This window comes from Diceros bicornis, chromosome 5 (genome assembly GCF_020826845.1).
Source record: "Diceros bicornis minor isolate mBicDic1 chromosome 5, mDicBic1.mat.cur, whole genome shotgun sequence".
Classification (NCBI taxonomy): domain Eukaryota; kingdom Metazoa; phylum Chordata; class Mammalia; order Perissodactyla; family Rhinocerotidae; genus Diceros; species Diceros bicornis.
Genome location: NC_080744.1, coordinates 24,602,964 through 24,628,918, shown reverse-complemented (window position 1 = coordinate 24,628,918; position 25,955 = coordinate 24,602,964). Strand labels below are relative to the sequence as shown.

Genomic DNA, 25,955 nt, shown 5'->3' with positions numbered 1-25,955 from the left:
AAACTATAAAGCACTGAACCAATAGTTGTTCTTCTTATTAGAGCTCAAGACTGAGTCACTCTTACAGAAATGTAAGATGAGGATAAGTGAGATACCTTCACAAGAAATACTCCCGAGGCCATATAGGGCAGGGAGGAGGTGAAATGGCACTAAAGAATGGGCGTTTACTCTGCCAAAAGCACAACAGACATCTTCCTCAAGTCCCAGAAACAGATCTTAAATATTGGAGAGTGAATGAGAAGGGTGGCAAAGACAGAGGGGCCAACTCAACCCAGTCTGAACCACACCAATGAGAAGACATTAAAATATGATCCAGTGTTGTCCTCGATTTATTTCACCTGTGTTCCAACAAGAATGTGCCATCCTTGACTCCCTCACCCTTAATCACCAAGTCCTGCCGATTCTACCTTGTAAATTCTCAACACATCTACTTCTCTCCACTCCCACTGCCGCACCCCTGATTCACATCATTGTCATCTCTAACCTGGATTCCTGTAACCACATTGTAACCAGTCTCCTTGCCTCTGATCTTATTCCCCTCTCTGATCCATCTTTTACCCTTATAGCCATGATTTTTCTAAAATACAAATATGATAATGTCAGTCCTCTGTTTGAACCCTTGAATGCTTTCCCATTGCTCTTTGGGTAGAGCCCAGTATCTCTAGCATGGCCCATAAGGCCTTTCATGGCCAGGTCTCCATTTCTATCTACATTTCCTACCTTCTAGTCTATGCTGTGGCTATACTGAACTACCCAGTGTTTCCCAGGAGGGCCAGGTTCGTTCTTGTCCTCAGACCTTGGCACATGTTAATCCCTCCTGCTAGAACATTCTCCCCATCCCATTCCACCCTCCTCTCCATGCTGGACACTACCTGGCCATCTCCAACTGATCTTTCAGACTTAACTTATATGTTACTTTCTCCAAGATTTTCCTCAGCCCCGGTCCCTGCCCCCACTTCTGTTACATCTAGCTGCCTGGATGTTGTCCTCGTGGGGAACTTAGCACATAGAGCTGAAATTCCCTGTGCACTTGTCAGAACGATCCATTGGACTGTGGGTTCCTTAGTACAAGAACTAAGTATCCTCCTGGCTAACACAGTGCCTGGAGCAGAACAAACACTCAAATATTTGATAATGATTGAATGATTCTGTATCCCCTATAGAGGACACACAAGTGGACTCAATAAACACTTGTTGAGAGAATAGGCTTAATTTTCTGCTGCTGCAAATGACAATGAGGGTTTTTTGGTTCTCTGTTGTATCTCCTGTGCCAAAAACAGTATCTAGCACATCATGGGCGCTTGATATATGTTTGTTGAATGAACAAAGTCTTAAGACTCTGGTTTATATAATGTTTCTTGAGAGTCCCAATCCTTTCCAAGTTATACTGTTGAAGAGCAGGCTTTTGAGCAGCATCCTGGGGTAACCACCCTGAGGAAAACTTCCAACCAGAGACCTGATCAGTGCTCCTCAGGGCTTTGTAGAGGACATGGAAGGCAGAAATAGAGAGAACACATTATAATTGCTCATCACAAATGCTGGAGACAGTTAAGTTGAAACATACAGCATTTTGATTTGTAGAAAGACTAGATTTCTCCCTCTTAGTAGTCAGTCAATCAACATGTCCAGCTGAGTCTACTCCTAAATCTTTCTTGTTTTTGTCACCTTGCAACTGTGTTTTTATTTCAGGCCACCACCTCTCTGGCCTGGACAAATGCTTAGCCTGCTAACTGGTCTCCCTGCTTCAAATGTCATGGTCTTTCTTTCTCTCAAATGTAAACATAATCATGTTACTCCTCTGCTCAAAATCCTTCAGCGGTGCCTTGTCTCTTGGATGAAGGCTGCTCTTTTCTGCATGATATATGGGATCCTTCAAGATCTGGCTCCTGCTCACCTGTTCAGCCTCATCTCCTGTCACTCTCCCAGGCTACACACCCCCACAAAAGTACTTGCTTTTCTCCAACAGGTCTTTTCTCTCTTGACCCCAAGTCTTGCCTGAGCCCTTCCCTCTACTTAGCTGTTCTATTTTATGCCCATCTGGAGTCTACCTACTTACCTTTCAAGAGTTAACTCAACCTGCAGGTCTTCCCTGACACTCCTCTCCCACCTCTGAAGCACCTTTCTCTCTGTTGTACACACTTTTGTCATCACATGGTATTGTAATTATTTGTTTGTACACCAATCTCTTACTAGCCTTTAATCGCTTCCATGACTCTGTATACATAATGCCTATCACCCCTCAGTGTAGGGGCTCAATATGGTGATTAACTGATGGATTTGCAGTTTCTTTATTTTTTCCTAGGAAATGCACTTCCAGAATAATTTTAGTCTTAATGCATCGTAAAAATGAAAAATGGGATGTTAGGCAAATTGACCACTGAGTAAAAATCAGGAGATTTTTTAAATATATTTAGATTTTAAAAGTTGGCTGGTTAGAAGATGTACAGAGGAAAAAGGGGGCTTGGAGATATGGGCATCAAATCTAGGCCAGTCTGTATTTGTCTGGATTCATATACACAAGGCTGACGAGACAGCCAAAGAACTCTCTGGGGACTTGGGAAGGGCAAGCAGGCAGCACTGCCTGGCATCTGAGGCAATAGGTTTAGTGCATGAGGATGAGAAGTCTGGGGCTAGAGGACATGAAACGTCAAAGGAAAATAAGCTGCGGTTAAGGGACTTAGATGTTGGAAAGACTGTTGAACCCTCTGATGTCAAGGGGCTAATTTGCAAGAGACTTGCGAAACAACACACATGAGTTTCTCTCTCACGGCATCCTGCATCAAGCACTTGAAGCTTTCTGTGGAGCAACTGCTGAGCAACTCAGGGTTAAAAGTCATCCATACAGTGAAGTCCCTTCCCTTCCAAATCACTCAAGGAAGAAGTGGGAGAAATCTGAAGCCCTGGAAAACTAGCTTCTTAGGAATCTTAGTAGAAAGATAGAAAACAAGATAAGAAGCATTTTTTACTTGAGAAATGCATGCAGGGTATTCCTTTCTCAGGGCAAGAACGGAGAAGGAGCTTCTTTAGTACAAGGCATTCAGGGAGAAGAGGGGGACTTCAATGAGAAGGAAAGATTCTACTTCAGATGCTGGATGTAGAGAGGAAGGCGGCCAGGAGCTGCCTGAGTGAAAGGTGGCCCAGTCCCCAAGAGAGGGGGAAAAACAGATCCCAAAGGAAAACCCAGAGTTAGGAAGCAAGAAGCATAACTGGGCGACCCCAGAACATCTGACACTTCTTCTGCGTCACGGCGACCACTTTGTTTATAACTAGAAAGTCAGGTAATAGCTACAAGATGCAGCTAAATGATAAAAGAGCAAGCTGCAGAAATAACCCATCAATGTGTGTCTCTATATGCCCAGACATGTACATCGATAGATGCATTGTATTTAGAACTGTCGGGACACCCATCCACTGTTGCCACGGCTACTGGGCAGGGGAGAGGGCTGAGGATAAGGGGAAGCATTCACAGTTGACTCTCTTTACAGATTACTTGAATCTTTTACCTAGAGAATATAGTCATTTACTTATGAAATAACTAAAAAAAAAAAAAAAGAAGAAGAAGAAGAAAGAAAAGAGAAATACTCAAGTAAATCACAAAAGGCGGCACCCAACCAAGTGTTAACATCTCCTGTTCCCCTTCCTAACTCCCTCTTCCCACTAATATGCTTGCTCTGGAGAAGGGAGAAAGGCTTTCATTTAATCAAAATGTAAAATAGTTTCTTTTTTTGCTGCCTGGTGGCTAGAGTATTCTGCTGACTCAGCAGTGACTAATCAGCTTTGACCTAAATCATAGAATAACTCAGAGTGGCAGCTGCAGTTGCATAAGCGTGATCCAGATCTGCAGCGTCTGCCCTCCCTCCCTCTCCTCACCCCTCCAGGCTCCAGGCAGGAAAGCCAGTTACAGCAGGCTCTCTCCGCCTCACCACCCCCATCTGGCTCTTCTCACCATCATTTCTCATCCAATCTATTCCAAATCGGCCCCACCACCAACCAGACTTAACCTCAATCTCCTTCCTCCCGCAGCAAACCCCAGCCAGGGGCTTTGCCATGCCCGCTGCGCTCCGTACCGTGTCCTCCAGCTCCCTCAACCCACGCACTCCATTACACACCAGCGACCTCTTCACAGAGGGTGGCCTCTCCCTCAAAAACTCTCCTTCCACAGTGGTTCGAGCCAGCCCTGTCACCAGTATGCCAAAATGACACAGCAGAAGGTAGAGCTTCTTATATAAATACATTCAGACCATCCCCAAGCTCTCTGCTGCTTCCCTCAAGAATATGGCTGGACTGGGCCACGCTCGGCTCTACTGCCAAAGAACGGTGGGCCTATTTTACACAGCTGGCTCACCTGGCACCTGCTAAGAGGATGGGGTGCGGCTGGATGATAGTGGGAGGGGTGCTGGAATAAAAGATATCAGCATTTAATGAAAGATAGCATCCCCCAAGTCTTTCTGACAGCTTGGTTCCTATTTTACTAGACACTTGGAGAGACGATTTGGGGGACCTGTCAAAGTGAGTCCCCCAAAAAAAGAAAAAAACATTCAACAAACCAGAAAACAAAACCTTTGCACAAAGACTCAAAGCAGCTGGGAGTGTGTGGTGAGGAAGGGCAAGTGTGTGGCTCCCTCCACCATGCACCCCCACGGGATGGGAGGTGGGGGCTCCACATGGCCCTCACATCTGGGAGGACAGGGGTGGCCTACACGGTGGGTGAGGAGCTGTTTTCCATTTCCCCCAAGGGAAATAAAGAGGAATGTTTGGATTTAACAAGATTTTTCTGCTTACAAAGGTAGAAAAGTACTTGAACACATATCTCAAGGACATTGAAACATTCCTGTCTCTGGAGGACAAGATTGAACGCTGTTAAGCTAGAGATAATTTCCTTGCAGTTCTTCCTAGGAGGCAGAGGACAGGCCAGATAAGTTTTATTGAACCTTTGATGGCAGGAATTGGGAGAGGGGAGGATCTTGTCATTTTTGTTATCAGAGTTTCTAAATCCCTCCTTGGCTTGGTGCTAGCAGTGTCCAGATGAGGGTGGCCCTGCGGAGGGAACTGTGTACAACCTGTCTTTCTGGAGCTGGGCTATGGGTAGGAGTGATCCTTATCTCCTGGGAGATTCTGGCTTGAGGGGATATCTAGGGGCTACACCACTCCAGAGGGTCTTTGTGCAAGGGGTCACATACCCTTGGTGAGTCTGGGGAATGCAAAGGAAGGTGTGGGGTCTAGCTGCCCAAGGAACTCCGCCCGGTGGCCTGGTCTTTCTCCTAGGGGACAAACTGAACAGCCTCAGGGTTCTCTATTTCTAGCTGGAGGGTAAGGGTGGCCTCTGTCTGAGACACTTTAGCAGCATCAGCAGGAAAAAGGAAGCCGTGTCTGTGTGCACGAGACGCTGAAATAGCAGGGCCAGCACTTATGTGGTCCCTCTTCCCACCCCCATCAGCTGTCTGATGGCAGAAACAGCAACTTTTCCTGCATTCCCACACCTCCTTCCCCTTCCCCACACCTCCCCCAGCTCTGGATCCAGCTAGCAAGCAAGGACCACGTGACTACCCTCAGTGACCACCCTCCGTGACCACCCAATACGACCAGGCCACGAGGTACCTGACGCTGTGCTAAGAATCTTTGCAAGCATGACCTCCTGCGCAGGCAGGGAGGATCACAACCCCCAACTCACAGTCGGTGGTGGGGAGGGGCAGACTTTGACAAGCACTTGCCACAATAAGAAAGCGGTGCAGCCTCAGGCAACCTGGCTCTGGAGCCCACATTCCTTTGCCTCTAGGCCACGAGCAGGTCTGACCAAGCACAAAGAATACTCCTCAAACAAGTGTCCTGGCTCCACAGTACCACTTGCCTGGATGGTGGGGGTCTATCCCAGAACTGACACCGCTGCCAAAGAGGGCACACTTGCCAAGGAGACCACCCCTTGGAACCCAGCTGGTTGCCCTGTGAAAGGCTTTGGGATGGGCACCCCCTCTCCATCCCCCTCCCCATCCCCCTAGCATGACTGAAGGAAAGCAGCGTGAAGACCTGGGAAAGGGTGTGGCCGGGTTGGTCACTACCCTCAGCTAAGTGTCTGTGTGTTGGAAGGTGTGGGAAGGCAGGGACCAAGCTAACTCTAGAAGTAGAGTCTCTGAAAAAATCCAAATATTTACTTCAGAAATTAGTTTTTGGTTAAAAGATATAAAATACCCCAATCCGTTTGAGATCCCTGATATCAGAGGCTAAGTGTGGAGACTTCTAGAAACACGGGTGCAGAACTTCTCTGTAAAGCCTCTCAAACCTATTCCTGCTCACAGAGATTATTTCCCCTTCTCCGAATTTTTACTGCAACTGAATCCTAACCACAGATTCTGTTTATATGGCTCTTCTCCCCAGTTAGACAGAAAACTTATCAAGGGTAGGGACCACGGACAATGCATTTATTTTCTTCCTATTCGCACTTTTACACTCTCCTCTCAAAGACTTTTAAGATATAAGCTGGCAAGTTGAGGTAGAGGTGGGTGAGGCCAGAAAAATCTTCCTACGTGCAGCAGGGAGCCTTCGGTGGGGTGTGTGTGCTGGAAAGAGAAGGAATCTGGAGACCGGGGCTCCACTCAGGGCCTGCCATCTTGGGTAAGTCACTTGCCTGTCTCTGTTTCCTTATTTGCTCTAGGAAAATGATAATACTGGCCCAGCTTACTCAGGGATTTGTCACGAGGCTCAGATCAGAAAATAGAGGTGAAGGTGCTTTGTGTAGTGTAAAGAACCCTGCCAGTGAAAATGACTGTGCCTCTGAGCAGCTACTGAAGTGTCTTCTTTTTTTTAACACCAGATAATTGTATGCAGAATCCATTCATCCAAAACACAGATGTAAGAAATTGAAAGAAAAGTAATGAGGGGAAAAAAAAAAATAAAGGAAGGAAGGAAAGAAAGAGGGAAAGGAAAGAGAACCAGAGACATGTAGGCCACCAGGAAGGCTGAAAGAGCCGTCCTGAGAGCAGGGCCCAGATGGCACTTACATAAGCAGATGGCAGCCAGGAGCCGAAGGCCAGAGTCTGGGGGGAGGCAGGTGGGGAAGAGCGGCTGGAGCACGTAGTTGGAGAAGGTGAGGGCGATGACTGCCTGGTTGGTGGGGTAGATCACCAGCACAGCAATCCATAGCCTCAGGAACCTGAAGGGGGACGAGGACGGGACTTGACCCAAGACTGCAGTGGAGACCCTGTCCCCGCCAACAGCCATGGCAGGGATGCCAAAGTCATCAGGGAAAGCCTGGGCAAGTTTCTGGGCCGCGTTAGGAGAGGCAGGTGGGCTAAAGGGGTGCATTTCCTTTTTGTTTTCAGGGATGCTGAGGAGCCCAGCCCTCCCTCCCCTCAAATGAGACACCCAGCCCTCTGCAATGACAATAAAATTGTTGAACGATGCAGAGCTTAGTTTCAACTAGTACTAACACACGTCTTGGCATTCTTTCTCTCACCCCTCTCCTTTCATCACCTCTTCTCTACCACTCTGGCTCCCAGCATCCAGTGGTGGAAAATAAAATTTGCAATCCTGGAATTTTGACTGCCAGGACATGCTAAGGGTGTGGCCACTTAAGCAACTGCCAGGGGAGGCACAGAGTAAGGTTTGAGGGGGAAGTGTCCCACACACCCTTGGGCCCCTTGGGGAGGGCTGAACTCTTCAGTAGCAGGGCTGCAGAAGCTGAGGAAGTACATTCTGGCTCTAGAGGCCATTATCCTTGGTACTGTGAGAAGAGGGGACCCTGTGTGTGAGGTGATCACCTCATTTGTCAAGATAAAAGGGCTTTGTTTTGGGATGTGCCTTCCATGGGGGTTGTCATATAGTTCTATCTGCTCTCACTCATAGACTCTTGCCCACTAAGATCAACAAAGAGATCAAAACTACAACCTGGTTCTTCTGCCACTTTCAGGAGCATCAAGGGGCACAAGGCTACCCTAGCAACCACACACAGAGGCAGAAGAGGAATCCCATTCTCTAGCTCTCCTCGGCACACTGGAAAACCCCGGTCTCGGCTGCCTAGACCACTCAGGCCTCCACAGAACCTCTTACCCAGCCAGTCCTCCAAAGATGTCTTTGACGTAGGAGTAGTCACCTCCAGATTTGGGGATGGTGACCCCGAGCTCAGCATAGCACAAGGCTCCCACAGCTGTGATGAGACCCGTCACGATCCAGACGATGAGAGCGAGGCCCACAGAGCCGGCGTTCTCCAGCACGCCCTTTGGCGAGACGAAGATTCCAGAGCCGATGATGTTTCCTGCACCAGGCACCAAGGGGACAGGGGGAGACAGTGGAGTCAGCACAGCTGGCGGGACCGGCATTGGCAGGGGTAGTCTAATGCCTGATTTGATTCTAAGATGCCTTCAGGATGGGTACATCACTTTCAGGCAGGCGTTGTCTAGCACTAATTCTCCTTACAAGTAGGGAAAAGAGGAGCAGATAAGGGGCAGGTACTGCCCAGGGACTTGGTCAGGCACCTTACATGATCCCTGTAATCCTCAGGACGACCCTGTGGAGTCAGATCTCATTTCTCCCATTTTACAGAGGAGGAAACTGAGTGTCAGAGATACCAACTGCATTGCCCAAGTCCATGTAGTAGTAAGTGGTGACACAGGTCTTGAACCTCAGGACCCTCTGCCCGGGCTGTACATGGTCCACTCAAGGTGACAAAGTTCTTACGACTGGCTGGAAACAACAGGCCTGGAAAAACAGGCTGTTCTCAGTGACCAGCTGCCAATTAGAGCACTTCAAAAATGAGCTGAAGAGCAATACCTTTTGGACAGACTGTGATCACTCCCCATGACTGGGGGTTTTCAAGACCCATGAGTGTGGACAGCGCTCCGGGGGGCTGGCCTCTACCCCAGACACGACAGCTCCACCCTTGGTGAGAAACATGAAATAACCCTATAAAAACAGTCCTAGGAGGGGCCGGCCCGGTGGCGCAAGCGGTTAAGTGCGCGCGCTCCGCTGCAGCGGCCCGGGGTTCGCTGGTTCGGATCCCGGGCGCGCACCGAAGTACTGCTTGGTAAGCCATGCTGTGGCGGCGTCCCATATAAAGTGGAGGAAGATAGGCACGGATGTTAGCCCAGGGCCATCTTCCTCAGCAAAAAAAGAGGAGGATTGGCGGATGTTAGCTCAGGGCTGATCTCCTCACAAAAAAAATAAAAATAAAAAAAAAAAAAAAAATAAAAAAATAAAAAAATAAAAAAAAAAAATGATAAAAAAAAAAAAAAAAAAAAAAAAAAAAAAAAAAAAAAAAACAGTCCTAGGAGTCTGGAAGTGGTTTGTAGGAGTACAATACAGACAAAGCCTCCGCACTACAGTCTTCCAAAGGTCGCTCCCCTCCATCATTTCATGTGACCCTCACAACAACCTCGTGGAATTCAGGAAGAAGAGGAAGGGCAGGTGTCTCTCTCTGTCTTACAAACTAAGAGCCTAAGATACAGAGGGGTTAAGTGGCTTTCTCCAAATTCCACAGCTACTGATGGGTAAAATTGGATCTAGAAGTCAGTCTCCTGGTGCTTAATCCGGCACTCTTTCTACTAATCCACTTCCGCTTCTGTGTGCAACAGGCTGGTTTTACCCTGAGAGTGAGGCTGGCAGCAAGGACTGAAGGGTTGGCTGTTGGGTTGTGTCTGTCGGGCAAGGGAGGAGTAGGAGTGTGGGGGCAGCACCCGACATGCTCCTTCCCAAGCTTCCCTTTGTCCACTTCTTGTGATTCAAGGTGGAGATCAGGGTGCATTGGACAGGTATTTGAAAGCTCTCTCTTCGAGCCCCACCCAGCTGCACCACTAAAGGCTGGAGGGAAGAAGCAGAAACTAAATGAATCCAGGGAGAAATGCACAGCTGGAGTTATCATGAGGCTGGTTGGATTTGACAGCGCTCTGAGGACATCTCAAATTCCCACCATCTTTCTTTAGTGGTTTGGAACCAGTTCTGGGCTGAACGAGATGCAGAATATAGGATTTTATGTTCAACTTTCAAAAACTGACTTTCAGAGCTCAGCCATAACTCAACTTCAGTCTATCCTGAAACTTTTCACTTCTAAACCAAAATTCAGTTTTTAACCCCAGGCCTCACATCCTGTTATTTCAGTCAAAGGGAAAGAGAAGAGAACATTTATGTATGTTCTAAAAACAATAATATTCTATTCTTCTGGGATGCAGAATATGCCGCCCCTTTTCAAAGTAAAAGATTACAGTGTGAGATGAGTAATGAATGGGAGAGGGAAGGGGTCCAGATGGGCATAAAAGCAGCAATAAGCCATGAGACTGAAATGCGGAGTCAGAGGGCAGGGGCCACAGCTGGATTCAGATGGGAAGGAGGCACATTTCTGTCTCAAACATGCTCTCCTTCTCCTGGCGCTAAGAGTCTATCCCAACAGAATAGGGTTGCGTATAGAAATAAAACCAAAAGAAGAAACAACCCCTCATGTTCAAATTTGTGATCTGAACATCAGGCAAAGAGAGAGAGAAAAATGAGGTCTGGGTGCCACCAGTTCTTAAAGGCTTTTCCTTTCCTTGGATGTTGATTGAAAGTCCTATGATAGGGCCGGCCCCGTGGCTTATCCGTTAAGTGCTCGCACTCCGATGCTGGCGGCCCGAGTTTGGATCCCGGGTGTGCACCGATGCACCGCTTCTCCGGCCATGCTGAGGCCGCGCCCCACATACAGCAACTAGAAGGATGTGAAACTATGACATACAACTATCTACTGGGGCTTTGGGGGAAAAATAAATAAATAAAAAAATTATAAAAAAAAAAAGAAAGAAAGTCCTATGATAGGGTGAGGACATGTTTCAGCCCTCTTCTCTCCTCAACTGGTCCCCATATGTGCTTTGCATGACTGTTGGGTTAGTGGAGACTAAAAGGCCTTCTGGTGGTTAGTATCCCAGGACTCAGGACACCCTGTCAAGTGACCCTTCACCTGCCAACCTAAACATGCTGCTGTCTCCTGAAAGACACCGAATGCTGGGAGCTGAGAACTGCAGACGGGGTTGTTAAGAGTGCTGAAAGATGATAGCAAATTCCTTGCCTAGCAGGAATTTATCAGGAGAGTGATCTGTAGGGCATTTCAAAGGCAGCCAAGAAGAGAGCATACCAGTAGGATTATAAAGCTAGCTCAAGGGGTTAGAAAAACAATCAATACAGGAGAAAAACAAGGTTTGACTTTGGTCTTTAAGTTGTGTGGCGGGGGGGAAACAGCTGGGCGTTTCTCAGAGCCAGGAATGGCTGTTTCCAAAGGGAAAGTGGGAGTGGATATTATTGGAAAGATCCCATCTTCTCAGGAATGAAGAATGTCAATGTTTCACTAAGAGTTTTTGGAAAACAAATATTGCGATGGGGACCAGTAAACACTCTTGTTCTCCAGCTTTGACATTTCCAGAGTGTGTGCTCCCTCCCTCGTTCCAGGTAGAGGTGGGACTGGTAGAGCAGATAGTTCTACCTCGGTCCAGGTAGAGCAGCCCTTTGTGGGGTCTGACCACTTCCTGCCTGCACTTATTCTTGGACACCACGTCCATCCATGGAGCTGCCCAGTGATGGTGAGGGTTGTGATAGGTTGGCACTGGGACAAGAGTCCTCATTTTATAAAAATTGGGTTCTCCCCTGCCAACAGTCTTAATTTTGACCCAATTAAAATGACAAAGATAAAAGCTTAAAAAAAATTGAATTATGTTAGCCAAACCTGCGCGCCAGGGAACAGGATGGAGAGGAATGCCTCTCCCTGATTCTAGGAAGCCGCTACCTAGAAAACCAGAATCGGATAACATTTCCTCCACCTTAGTGGCCTCTGGAGCTTCTGCACGGGGGGGAATGCCACCCATGGCACAGCTATGTTCTGGAGCTGAAAGAACATTTATTCAAAAGTAATGCCTACTAGCTACAGTCTTGAGTGCGATTATTCGATGAATATTTATCTCCCCCAATACAAGTAAGCTCCATGAGAGCAGGAACTGTATTGCTTCCCCTCGCCTGTAAAGTGTCACATAGTAGACATTCCATAAATGTTTCCCGAATGAACCATGTCTGACATCAGTCTAGAACTTAGCTCCACAGAGCAATTTAATATACCTGTTTCTTTGGAACCTCCAAATCCTGTGAAGTATGTCAAGTGTGTATTGTACGCAAATGAGTAAAGCAACCCACTTATTTCACTGCTGAGGAGAATAGACTGCTGTTTGTTATTACCATCTCCAACTCATAGGGGAAGAAAGTAAGGCAAATATTATTCTTATTTCCCAAATGGGGAAAGTGAGGGAGGTATTATTGTCCTTATTTTATGGATGAAGAATCTGAGACCCAGAGAGGTAGTTATTTGCCTAAATCACAGTGTAGGTTAGTAGTAACTGAATTAGAGCCTAAATCTTCCGTCATAGCCTCAAGCTTTTCCCTGAAAATAGTTTTACATGCTCCACTTTATAGGCAATGAGAATGGTTCACAGAAGGTGCTTATTAAAGAATTGGAGCACAGGTCAGATTCCTGCCTTCTTTTGCAGTACCACCTTCAGTGCTGATTTACAAAACGTCATGTTCATTACCTTGATTCTCATAACTACTTTCTTAAGTGCACAGGGCAGGTATTATCAATCCGATTTACCTTGGCAGAGACTGAAGTTCAGAGAGGTGAGGAGATGATCAAAGTCATATACTGCACAGGGAGCTAGGCCTGGACGAGAGTCCAAGTCCTCGGACTCCCGGCCCAGGGTTTCCTCCACTACTCCACACTGCCTCTCCTGTAGAAATTGCACAACACACACTTTAACTGCAGGGCTTTTAAACTTGGACACTGTCCAAATGAGGCTTTTCTGGAGTGGCCTTGAAGAAGAACTGGGAGAAGCCTTTTCTATCTTTTTTCATGAGAGGTTGGAAGAAAGTTGACGACTATGAGGATTGTTTTTCTCCGCTGTTTTACTCTTAGACTCATTGTCTCTAAAGCTATTCAAGAATGAGATTCCCACGCATCTGGCAAAGCCAAGGTACTGGAGGTCAGAGTTCCAATCCTCTTTCATTCACCCCAACTAATAATGTAATTATCTTATCACATAGATCTTCTTTAGTGAAAAATGAGTCCTAAGATGCCTGGACAATGAGGCCCAGCTTGGTTTGTTCTATCAAAGAAAAGCCAGGCAAATCACTTTATTAAAAAGGGGCTAAGTTGTATCAGTGGGCAAGTCTTCACTAGAAAAATTGCCGGAACTTAGAAAATCCACGTTTGCCCCGAACAACCACTGACTTCCCCTGTGGGCCCATACCCATGTGACTCCTATTAAGGCCATACTCACATCTAGGCCTGTCCACACTAGAATGCTGTAGCCATCAAAGAGTTTCCTGGGCCTGGAATTACAGACTTCTAATGGCCAACAGACCCTTAGATCCAAAGGGCTTTGGCCTTCCTTACTAACTCATGCTAGCCTTGAAATCTAGCCAGAGCTCCTCCTGGAACTTGGAGGTTCTGTCCGTTTCCATGATGTCCAGAGAAAGCTGAGGTGAACCTTCTTTGTGCTTCTTCCATCAAGTGGCTGGGAGGATCTCAGGATTTCCAGGACTGGGGGAACAGCATGCAAGCAGGGTCTGGTATGCTGAGGCCGGGCTTTTATCCTCACGGCAGGCCTGGAAGCTCACCATGCCTCTCTTCCTGTACAGTAGTCTCCCCTTATACACAGGGGATACATTCCAAGACCCCCAGTGGATGCTTGAAACAGAGGAACATACCAAACCCTATATACACTATGTTTTTTCCTATACATACATATTTGAGGTGAGACAGCAAAACTAGCACAAATTTCTTTTTCCTCTTTCACAATTTCATGGATAGAAGATTCATTCTTCCTGTAGATCTTAGCAACCTCAGCATGCGATTTTTTTTCTTTCCTTAAGTTGAGAACTTTCACCTTTTCACTTAAAGGAAGCACTTTACAGCTTCTCTTTGACATATCCAAGTTGCCAGCATCACTACTCTTTCTCATTGGGGGCATTACTAGATAAAATAAGGGTTACTTGAACACAAGCACTGAGATATGACGACAGTCAATCTGATGACCAAGTGGGCTACTAAGTGACTAACGGGCGGGTAGCATATACAATGCTGGACAAAGAGATGATTCACGTCCCCAGCAGGATGGAGCAGGGTGGCGCAAGATTTCATCACACTACTCAGAATGGCATGCAATTTAAAATTTACTAATTGTTTATTTCTGGAATTTTCCATTTAATATTTTCAGACCAAGGTTGACCATGGGTAACTAAAACTGTGGAAAGCAAAACCGTGGATAAGAGGGGACTACTGAATATACTTTCCTGTCAGGACTGTACAAATAGCTACCTCAGGGTGACAGCAGGTCAAGACTCTGACACATGCCCTGTGGAGTTGCCATCTCCCACAGAAGAGATGTAGAAGGTGATGTAGGACTCTGCTGTTTTGGATTCCTTACTGAAAAGTGAAAAGGCACTAGACTTAGAGTTGGAGGAGCCATTGAGTCCTTGCTTTGCCACTCACAAGCCGGGTGACCTGAATTTTTCTGAGAGTCCCTTTCTTCATCTGCTGGTTGAGAATAATTGTTCCTGCCTGCCTACCTCACAGGGTTGTTGTGGGGATCAAAGGAGATCACATATGTGTGGGAGAACTTTATAATCTGTGAAATCCTAGCAAATATAAGGAATTGCTAGGATTTATAGCAGTGGGGATAGAGACCATTTCCAGAAGAATCCAATGGGCTTGCTTTGGAAGCTTGGCTCCGAAATAGCACGGTAGAGCCAGGACCATAGGCATTCTCTGAGTCATTTGTCTGCTTGTCTAGGTATAATTTTTAGATGCCTCAGGTGGGTGGCCAGCAGGTAATTGCATCTCAAAAAGTATTTATTAAGCACCCACTCTGTACATGCTTGCTTTAAAACATAATCGGGAAGCACTTGCTCACACATGGACTTATTACGAAATAGATGGCGCCAACCACCACCCACCAGCCACTGAAAGACAGGCATGTTGGCCTGAGGGGCTAAGAATGCTGAGCCCTCAAATATTCCCATTAAGGATTCTCATCCCGCCTCTAGTGTCTCCCTGTCTGGTTGGGGAACCAGGCATTGGCAGTGAGAGGCTTTGTCTACCCTCAGTGGTTCTCTTCCAGGAGCAATTTTGTATCGTTCCTCCACCCCTAGGGAACAGTTGGCAATATCTGGAGACACTTTTGGTTGTCACAACTGGGGGAGGGGGCGTTGTACCCAAACATCTAGTGAGTAGAGGCCAGGGATGCTGCTAAAAATCCTATAATGCATGGGACAGCCCCCCCACAACAAGAAAGAATCTGATCCAAAATCTAATAGCACCAAGGTTGAGAACCCTGCTCCACCTTCAAGCCTCAATGCCATCATCTGTTTAGTCCCTCAAGTCCCTTTCAGATTTGAATTTAGATGATTTGAGTGTGTGTTTTTTAAGTCAAGCACAAAAATTCATTTTTAAGCTAATAAAATTTTTTTTTGTGGTAAAAAACACATAACATTAAATTTACCATCTTAACCATTTTTCTGTCTTTCTTTCTTTTTTTGGTGAGGAAGATTGGCCCCAAGCTAACATCTGTGGCCAATCATCCTCTTTTTGCTTGAGGAAGACTGTCGCTGAGCTAACATCTGTTGCCAATCTTCCTCTGTTTTGTATGTGGGATGCTGCCACAGCATGGCATGATGAGCGGTGTGTAGGTCTGTGCCTGGGATGCGAGCCCGTGAACCCCAGGGCCACCAAAGCAGAGCATGCAAACTTAACCACCACACCACCAGACCGACCCCTCATCTTAACCGTTTTTAAGTGTACAGTTCAGTACTGTTAAATATATTCATGTTGTTGGGAAACATGTTTCCAATGGATGATTTGTTTTTGACTGACTTCTATTATTCAACAAATACTTTCAAAGCACTTACCAGGCCGAATATGAGGGGATGTGAAAACAAGCAAGACTCAGCCCCTGCCTTTAAGGAACTGTGGGGAGAAGTGAAGACGTATGTGGACACAGAGCTGACAACAGCAGTAGAGTAGAGGTTGCATGAGTGCTACTGCAACATATGACAAGATATTAGGGATGGAAAAGGTCACTGGCCCGGGCTGTTCAGAAAGAGCTTCCTGGAAGAGGGGAAGCAGGAGACAGACGCTGATGAGTAATAGACTCAAATCAAAAGAGAGAAGAGGAAAAGCATTGGCTGGTCAATAAGCAGGTTAGACTTGGGTTGAATTGGCCAGTTCTTTTCATTACCACATCAGTCCAATCTAAACTTCTGAACATAATTAGTGAGTGTGTGTGTTTAGGTTGGGGATGGGACGGGAAATGGGGGTGGTGGAGGATGAGCTCAAGGAGAGAAAGAAACTAATATTTATTGAATATATACCATAGGCTACTGGCTTTATTTTAATACTCCACAAGAAACTTCCATTTTACAGGTAAGTAGACTGATAATTAACTTGTTCCAGGTTACAAAGTTTGTAAATAGGGAAGCAGTTTGCAAACCCAAGACTATCTCCAAAGGCCCTCCCCTTCTACTAGATCATCGCTGATGCTCCCTTTCTACAACATGCTGATGCAAATCATGGAAAAATTCATTATACCCTCTCTGCTTCCAGCATCAGGGCCACTTAACAAATGCCTCCTTATTCCTAGGGCAACCTGACCTGCCTATGTCACCCTATGCAGAATTGTTCCCTAAAGAAGCAGCTAAAGCATTTATGTATTTCATAGATGTACAAACAGGCATCTTGAAAATCTATATGTAGATAAGAAAAGTGCACTAATAATTCTGCAGCCACGGTACTCTCTCTGGGTGATTCGCCTTCACAGCAGGCAGCCCAGTGTGAGTTTGGCCAGAACATCCTCAGGCATATTGTGAAACTCTCTCCCCAGAAGTGACGTCACTGCTAATGCTGAGGATGTTTAAAGCAGGGAGCAAACCAGTGGGAGGACTTGTGACTGTGACAAAGGATGAGGGATGAGATGTGATCGATAAAGCTTTCCAGCTCCAACTTCATTCATTCTATGAATAAAACAGCTTAAAATAGACTCGAGGGATAATTTTGTTTCTTAGAAATAAAATTTATCAGTGCTCAGCACAGGGCCTAGTATTAATGTGCTCAGTGAGTGTTTTTGAATGTTAAAATATGGACCGATCCCGAATCCTATGACCAGCAGCACCCACCCCTGTCCCAGGGAGCAGCCTGCAGTTTGCCATTTCCAGATCTCCAGGGAGAAGGGACTGGGGTGGAGGGGCTCCTCAGTAGGCACATTCTGGGAGGGGAACAAGGAATGTCCTTCTTGCTTTGTATGCTTAGCCAGGAGTTAAAAATTGGAAGGGAATGGTTCCTAGCCCCCTGGGTTCCTGAATAGTTGTTGTTTTCGGTAGTTCAGAATATATTATTTGCTTGTGCCTACTTTTTTCTTTTCTTTTCTTTTTTTTTTAGTGAGGAAGATTGGCCCTGAGCTAACATCTGTTGCCAATATTCCTCTTTTTGCTTGAGGAAGATTGTCCCTGAGCTAACATCTGTGTGAATCTTCCTCTATTTTGTACGTGGGATGCCACCATAGCGTGGCTTGATGAGCAGTGCGTAGGTCTACGCCCGGGATCCGAACCCGCAAACCCTGGGCCGCCAAAGCAGAGTGCACGAACTTAACTACTACACCACGGGCCGGCCCCTCATGCCTACTTTTTTGATACCTCCTCCCCACCCTAAATGATAACAACAACAAAGCAACAAGAGCAACCACAGAAATTCCTGAGGCATTTCTTTGTAGGTGTCCAGGCTGCTGGATTAACGCTTAGAGCAAAGCAGGAAACCTTGGTAGCCAGGCAACTTGTGAAGCCCCAACCAGTATGCCCCATACCTCCATGCCACTTCACTAAGCCAACTTAATTCAGAAAAGTTATGTATACAGTGCCGGCCTCTCTGAGAAGGTCATCTGATCTGGGTACAGGGTGTTTTTGTTGTTGTTTTTCTAAATAAAATGGGCTGTTTGGTTCTGTTTCTTGGACACAATTTTTTACCTACTGGGTTCCTATTTTCTTTCTCCAACCCTAAGCATCTCCTGCTAGTCACTCTTTCTGCATAACTCTGCTCTTTGAGAAAATATATTGTAGCCCTGCCAGGAGCAGGCTCAACCAGATTGCTCCTTGATCTCCCTGGTTCCTGGAGGCAGGAAGCATGCAACAGGATCCCCGATCCCAGCCGCCCTGAGCTCCATGCTGTAGCGCATTTTGGTTAAGCCCAGGGGTTTCAGAGTTCAATGACCTAGTGGGAATCCTGGCTCTGCCGTTGCCCAGTTATTTATTCATTCTAACCCTTCCTTTTTTATAACAGTACTTATTTCATGGGATTAGATGAGCATAGTCATAAAGCACTGATCAGGTACCATGTATTTGGTGCATAGTGGTCGATAAATGGAAGCTACGCATTACTATTATTACACTGCTGGGTACAGCCTTTCTCTATTCACCAAGATGTGTTTGTTTTGACAAGCCTCCTAGTTGGCTTCTGTCTCAGAGTTTTCTTTGAGAACAATGAGAATTTTAAACATGTTTTCATCCTGAATGACCAAATCCTAATCCCTCCATGTCTAAAATAAAACAAATTGAAGTACAAACTCAAAAAGCAGTTTTCAGACTCCATCCCTCCAGTTAATAGCCAGTAGACCTTTTGGGAATTAGAAGCTAATACATCATATTAGAGACTAAAATGTAAAATCTTCTAAAGTGGTGTAAGACACATGGGTCTGAAAATCTTTTGGACCTGAAATTTTTCCAAATCAGCCCAGTGCCATTTCATTATGGTTACACCTATAGCCACACTTCTTTGTTGACAAATAGACTTAAAAAAAGTTTTTCCCCAAGTTTTTCAGTATCAGACATACATGGTCTTTCCAGACTTCAATCTCAGGGTTATGGTCCCCCATGGCCACCACAGAATACACACCAGCCTCCCTCCCTCCTCTCTTGGTTACCAATTAGAAATGGGGAATGGCTAAGAGCTTTGGCTATGGAGTCAGACCTTCTCAGTAGTCAGTCATGTGACCCTGGGCAAATTACCTACCAGCTCTAGAACTTGATTTCGCCATGTTTAAAATAGAGATAGTTAAAATACCTACTTCCATAAGATTATGGTCAGGATTAAATAAGGCAATATATTTAAAGAGTTTATGGCACAGGAACTGGCATTTAGTAAGAGCTCAATAAATGCTATTTTTTAAACATCTTGTTAGTTGGGAGAGAGTAGTCTAGTAGCTAGATCTGCATCCAGTATTACTCTGCAGCAAGTTTCCCCAGAAACATACATTGTGCTAAAAACAAAAAGGTCTGACATATTATGAATATTTTTCTTTAGGCTCCGCAGCCAGCCTGGTCCCTTCAGACCTAGATTCTGGGTGTACACCTAAACACATAACTGATATAAATTGACCTAAACAGCCGGGAACTCTGTAGGTGCCTCTACCACAGCTGGGAACAAAGCTGCTCCGTAGAGGAAAGGTGTGCACATGAGAGGATTAACGGGAGCGTGGTCTGTGCTGGCCAGATCCTCAGCAGCTGAGCGATGCACCCCAGGCTCCCCCAAAATCTTCCTGCAATTGTACCAGGAATGTCACCTTCTTCCACTCCCAGCTGATTGCTCAGCTCCCCTTTACACTGGGATGCACCCTCGCCAGGAACACAACACTAACAGCTTCATCTTTAAAAACGAATAAGGACCTCTGCCCAGGGTCTAAAGGAAAATACCCCTCTTAGGACATTAAAATAGATGTAGTAGAGAATAATGCTTAAAAGCTTGATTCGGGATTCAGACAAGCTCTAGGTTCGAATCTTGGCTTCAGTACTTTTCAGCTGTGTGACTTTCAATACGTTGCTTATCCCTCTGAGCCTCTATTTCCCTATCTGGGGGCAGGGATGACAAGTGTCTACCACAAGGGGTTATTGTGGGAGATAAATAAGATAATGTATGTGAGGTAATCAGATGAGTGTCTGGCATAGAATGTGTGTTTAATAATGATAGCTATTAACAGTAGCTTTGGTATCATTAATAAATGAATTTTGCTGCTCCTTCACACTCTCTTGAGATTTTTGGGGGACTCCACATTCACGGAGAAATCTAAGTTCCTCTGTCGCTAACAGGTTTCCTTAGCCAAGTACATGGAGAGCAATAGCCTGGTGACATTAAGGCAAAGGTGATATTAAAAAATTAAAACAGGCCAACCTAATTGTCCAGACTGATGAAATTATTCCTAGTTTAAAGATTTTCAAGCCAGGCTCCCAACAGCCCTTCAGATAAACACTTACTACTACTGTCTTCAGATTTTTGTCCAGAAGTCAATTAAATTCAAGCATCATTTAAGTAATTATTCCATGTCCGGCACTCTGCTAAGGACTAAAGATTCAGAGACGTATAAGACACACTTTTTTGCTCAAGGAAATAGTAACCGTTTAGTTGTTGTCCTTTTACCTACAAAATCTCCCAGAATCATCTTCTCTACTCCATCTTTCTCCACATCCTTCAAGATGCTTCTTAATCTAGTTCTGGGTGAGAACTTCTCTCTCTTTGAGCTTTCCACTATTCACCTAACTCCACCCTCCTTCAGCTCTCACACAACTCAATCATATTACTAATTTTCAATGTTCTCTGTATAATGCATATGAATCTCATCTCCCCAATCAGATTATAAGTAACTCTAGGGCATGAGTCTTCTATTAGTTCAATTTATATTCATGTAACACCTGCCATTCTGTTATTCTTCCTTTAGATCATCAATGATGTTGGTGAATGAAATTTTATGAGCTTGTGTGAAACATAGTTTAACTTATCTCTCTAAGTCAACTGGGTATGAGATAGATTCGGGGCAAATTGCTACTTTCCCACACTGTGTCACCTGATTCACTTAGGAAATTACCTTTCTCTTTTTGCTGTCTAATTCTCCTTCTTCCACAGTGTTGACGTTGAACACTAGATTGCTGTTTTCCACATGGAAAATGCCATTCCTATTTTTGCATTTGGTCTTGAAAAAACTCAAATCACTATCATCCACTTGGAAAGCCCTCTAGGGCAGCTGCTCAGCACATTTTCAACTCAATGGTCATGCAAGAGGGGAAGTGGAAAGGATTTTGCCCCCATATCATCCCAAAGGGGAAATGTGCATCTCATCCTAGGTTAAACAGAATTGTGCCTATTAACTCTACAAGGATTCTCACACTTTAGAAAAATATCCTGATTTCTCTGAAATCACGTATTTGGGATCTCTTTTCACCATAGAACACCAGAGGTATTATTCTTATTACTGTAATGCCAATGGGAGCATTGGGACTATTCTCACATCGAAGTGCCATCCATGGGGCTGTGGACAAATCAGTGGTAACATTCACCCAACTGAAATTGTACTTGTTATGACTGAACACTGTTACTTCTTCATAGTCTTAGAAAAATGTTAAAGAAAGAGACAAAAACAACCTCAGTATATAGGAAAATATCCTCTACCCTTGAATACCTGCCTGTATGTGGGAGTGAGTGAGCAAGGCTGAGGCACAAAGGATGTCTGATTGTGCTTGTGTGCATGTGGGTGTGCACATCTGTGTATGAATCAGAACCTTTCCGAAGGGAGGAAAATGCTTAATCCTATCAGTCAAACTGGTGAAAGAGGTAACCAGCTCTGGGCTATTTATAGACCTTAAATTGGCATGTGCTGTACATATTGAGTACTTTGCTGATCTCATTTTTTAGAGCAATTGAAATAAAGGAGAGGCAAAGAAAAGGTAATGAGAGATTCAGATCATGGCTGTAATTTTTTTAAATAACATTGCCTTTCTTACAACTGTAGATGCCTGGAAAACTTCCCAGGTCAGACAATTAGATAAAGTGGGATTCCATTTTGAAAACAGAGTGGAGATAACATGATCACTGAGGTCTGGGTGTAGAGGTGAAGAGGATTATCTGCACTGATTTTACTTGATTTCAAGGATGTTCTCCAGTGTCACTATTGCTCAGGTGCCAAAATGTCTCTGTGCTACTGCATGAGCCCTGGGGTCACCCAGACAAACTAGTTCATGGGCACCAGGACACAATAAGCCTTCAAAAGGAACTCTAGAGAGACAACACAGAAACATATCTGGCCTGACCGCACTGCACCCCTTTCTCTGGGAAGAAAGTAGAGCCCTCCACCAAAGACAGCAGAAGAAACTCACTCTTGGAAGTGAGGACACTAATGAGCCATTGCCCATCCATCTCCAGGGCCTGTCTGGAAAGAGGAGGATGTGTTGTCTAGAGATGGAGCCATATTTGGGACCCCCCTGCCCGGTAGAGCATAGTTAGGGGGTTGGAGTGGCCCACACTGGCACTCTCAGGGACACTCACGCTACCCAGCTTCAAGTGGGACACCCAACTCCCAGCTGGGACACATTTTACTAGTCAGTTTCTCCTTGACTTCACATGCTAGGTACTCCCATATCCCTTCAAGAACCTCACAGGGACTTCTGTGCGTGTTAAGAGACAGGTGGACTCCACTAGGCAACTAGAGAAACTGCAAACTATACATTTACAGAAAGGCCCAGTCTGTTTCTTCTTTTCTTCTATAATTTATTTCCTCATCTGTAAAATGGGAATAACAGCCCTGTCACATCTACTTCACAAAGTGATAGGGCTGAGTAAGGTGGAAAAACTATAGAAAGGCAAGGCATTATTACTGCCTTTGTAGCTATTTTTATTATCACACATCCCCTAGGTGCATAGTTTCATATAACATAAAACAACAAAATATCTACTAAATATATCTCAAAAGCCAGTCCACAACCTGCTGAGACGGCTGCATAAAAGCTTGTTAAAAATTCAGGTTCCCTAGCCCCACCTTAAGCCTACTGAATCAGAACCTTCAAGTGTGGAGCCCAGAGACCTATGTTTTCAACAAGCTCCCAGGCAATGCTCCATTGGGAGCAAAGTTCCCCTGTTTGCTCCATTCTATGAACGCTGGACAGAACTGCTCAGCCTGGTTTGGGGGAAGAGATGTAATGACATACACCGCTTCCCATACCTCTCAAACTTGACCAGTAGGGGTAGGTTACAGCACAGGTAGATGACAGTCCTTTTCTAAGGAAGTAGGATAGTGCTTTAGAGGGGTTAAGGTTCCACAAGAGGACCACCAGACGGGGAGGAGTGGTCGGTGGGAAAAGGAATTGGACTCACCTACAATGATACCACAAGCACTGACCAATCCAATCTGTTTCTTCAGGGCTACTCCGCCCCCTCCGGAACCAGTCTCGGGGCTGGCGTCCGACTGGCTCCCACCCGGGTGGTTCTTTTCAGTGTTGTTTCGGTGCCTGGCTCCTTTTTCCATCTTTCTCAGTGGGATTTCAACCTCCGAAAGGTATTTCTCCTTCTGAATGCGTGTGGGTGTAAATATATTTAGAGAGAGAGCCTTTCAAATTGAAACGTCCTTTTCCGAAATAAGGACCACTCCTACCCTCTTAAAAAAGACCCAGGCGGATAAAAGAGTAAACTGAAAATACTCCTACTCCGTATTGACACTTTCTTGTCATTCGTGCTTACAAGCAAGGAAAGTGTTATTAAAAGGGGGGGAAAAGACATAGATATTTAAATATAAAAATAGAACTGTACCAGCTCCTCTGGCTGGAATTCTCGTGAAAGGGATGTAGATCTTCAGAAACCAGGATGGTTCTGCAATGTGTACCAGGCAATGGCTTATTTCAGACGCTTCAAAGAGACAGTCTGAATTTCCCTCAGCTCTCCCCCTAAGAAAACAGAGATTGTTTTTACCTCCCCTTAGCCTTTTCTTTTATGATGAGGATAAAAGTAGTTTTCATTAACTGAAGGGAAAAAAGAGTAATCCTCCGGTAATTCTCTTCCAGGAAAACGATTGTGGACCCGACCGGTTTGCTCTAGATCTTGTTTCCACCTGCTGTGGGTTTCTTTTTCCCTCCCAGTCTCCTGCCTTCCGCTTTCTCCAGATGTCCCCTTCTGTCTCGCTTGTCTTCTTGTCCTTGGTTTTCTTCTTCCGATCTCCGTCCTCACGGCACAGGCTGCCCCATCTCTCGTGGTTACAGGAGAGTGGCTCTGGCACACACGAACGTGCTTCCCTTTTAGCAAGGGGTTTTATGCGCTGAGCTAGCTCCGCCCCCACCTCCTTGGTTCCTCTCCATCCTCACTCAGACCGTCTCCTCGCTCCCCTTCAGTTTAAACACTAGCACACAGCCCCTAAAGATCACCGAGAAGATGGATTAAAATATTTCTCTTTGTAATGGTCTCTCTTTCCCCATCCTTCACCTTGTGAGAAGTGGAAGTAAAATCCATCCATGTTAACTGTTCCAGGAGAGTTCATTTAGCTAGTATAGCGTTTATGAGCTTTATAAAGGTCATACAGCATTTGTGAGCTTTATAAATAAAGGACTGGTTGTGCAGACACTTTAATGCTATCAGAAATACACTGACAAATGTATTAAAATATTTATGTCTGGATCATTTGAGGATACAGGAGAGAAGGTTATGGGGACATCATCGTCAAGTTTGTGAAAGTAGGAAATCCACGGGTGGGGGAGGGGAATGGAAAGAAGCGTAATGGAAAAGAGGTTCATTTAGTATAATTGTGAGCTGTGAAGAGTAGAGTGGTAACGAAATCACCAGGAAGAGGTGGTAGCCTCCCGGTTCACAGCTCTTATTTAGTGTTAGCTGAGACAGGAAAAAAATGACTCCCATCCTGGTTTCAGGAAAGAATGACACAAAATCTGACGGAAGGGAGACTTATACAACCTCTAATATTTTTTTTATTTATAAATTATTTGAAAGGCAGACCAGCGAGGGGATGGGGAGTTATCAGTACCTCTCTGATCGTGAAACAGATTGTTGATGTTAAGAGATGACTAGCTTATTACCATATTGATATTGTGTCTTGAGTCCCTGAAGAATTTCACCCAGAAACTGCTGCCTCACAGGCGAGGGCAATGATGTCTATTTATAATTGTAAAATACTTTGAAAAAACAGCAAGAAGCAATATAGCAGACAACACTATAAATCTAAAATAAAATTATTTTGAATGTCGATTAAATACATTATGCAAATGTACTTGATTTTAAAGTGAGTCTATAAAATAAAGTTCCCCAAGCTGACCACTAAGTACAGAAATTTGGTTTCACTTTTTGGAAAATGTTCCCAAAGATTTTAGATTTTAAATAAAATAAATAATTACTTACAATGGAGATGGTTGAACTATTATGTAGCAAAGTCTTTTTCAAATGGGGTAAAGATCAATCAGCAGTCTTTTCCACTTTGCCCCTTGATCACTCAGCAAGTATTAAGAGGTTTCAAAGGTTGGGAGTTCAACCCCTTCTTCTTCTGCCAGTTCAAGATACAGCAAATTGAAAGCCTCAGCAAAAAAAAAAAAAAAAAAAAGTGGGGGTGGAGATGGGTGGAGATGTATAAAGGATTCTTAACAAAAAGAACAGACAGGGCAGGGAAAATGTAGCACAAAAGTCCATGGGACGGGATGAGTCACGGGAAATTTAAAAATCTTGAAATGCCGCTGGCATTTCCTGACATCAGAAAGCACTAAGGAAAAGTTTGATAAATTCATTTTATTCATTTATTTATTTATTTTGTGAGGAAGATCAGCCCTGAGCTAACATCCACACCAATCCTCCTCTTTTTGCTGAGGAAGACTGGCCCTGGGCTAACATCCGTGCCCACCTTCCTCTACTTTATATGGGACGCTGTCACAGCATGGCCCGACAAGCGGTGCATTGGTGGGCGCCCTGGATCAGAACCTGGGCCGCCAGCAGCAGAGCGCGCGCACTTAACCACTATGCCACAGGGCCGGCCCTGATGGATTAATTTTAAACAAGCCAATTTGAAGACTTCTGCTCACATTTCAACATCAAGTTATAAAACAAATAATCTTTCTGCTTCTCAAACAGGAGTTCTTTCAGTAAAGTTTGTATTTCTAATTTAAATTAT

At 45.0% G+C, this 25,955-nt stretch overlaps 1 protein-coding gene across 3 annotated transcripts in view; it reads right to left on the bottom strand.

The window, feature by feature from the left end:
• SLC7A8 (solute carrier family 7 member 8) overlaps positions 1–24,075 on the bottom strand; it is a 49,095-nt gene extending 25,020 nt beyond the window's left edge. The window contains exons 1-4 of one of the 3 annotated variants that reach the window (XM_058540962.1): positions 23,606–24,075; positions 23,174–23,366; positions 8,044–8,248; positions 6,996–7,147 (exon numbers count right to left, since the gene is read on the bottom strand). In XM_058540962.1, coding sequence (XP_058396945.1) covers positions 6,996–7,147; positions 8,044–8,248; positions 23,174–23,324 — 508 coding nt within the window. In that variant the 5' untranslated portion in view covers positions 23,325–23,366; positions 23,606–24,075. Of the gene's footprint in view, positions 1–6,995; positions 7,148–8,043; positions 8,249–23,173 lie in introns of all 3 variants that reach the window. The other 2 variants (XM_058540963.1, XM_058540964.1) reach the window with 2 other exon arrangements.
• Between the last annotated feature and the right edge of the window lie 1,880 nt (positions 24,076–25,955).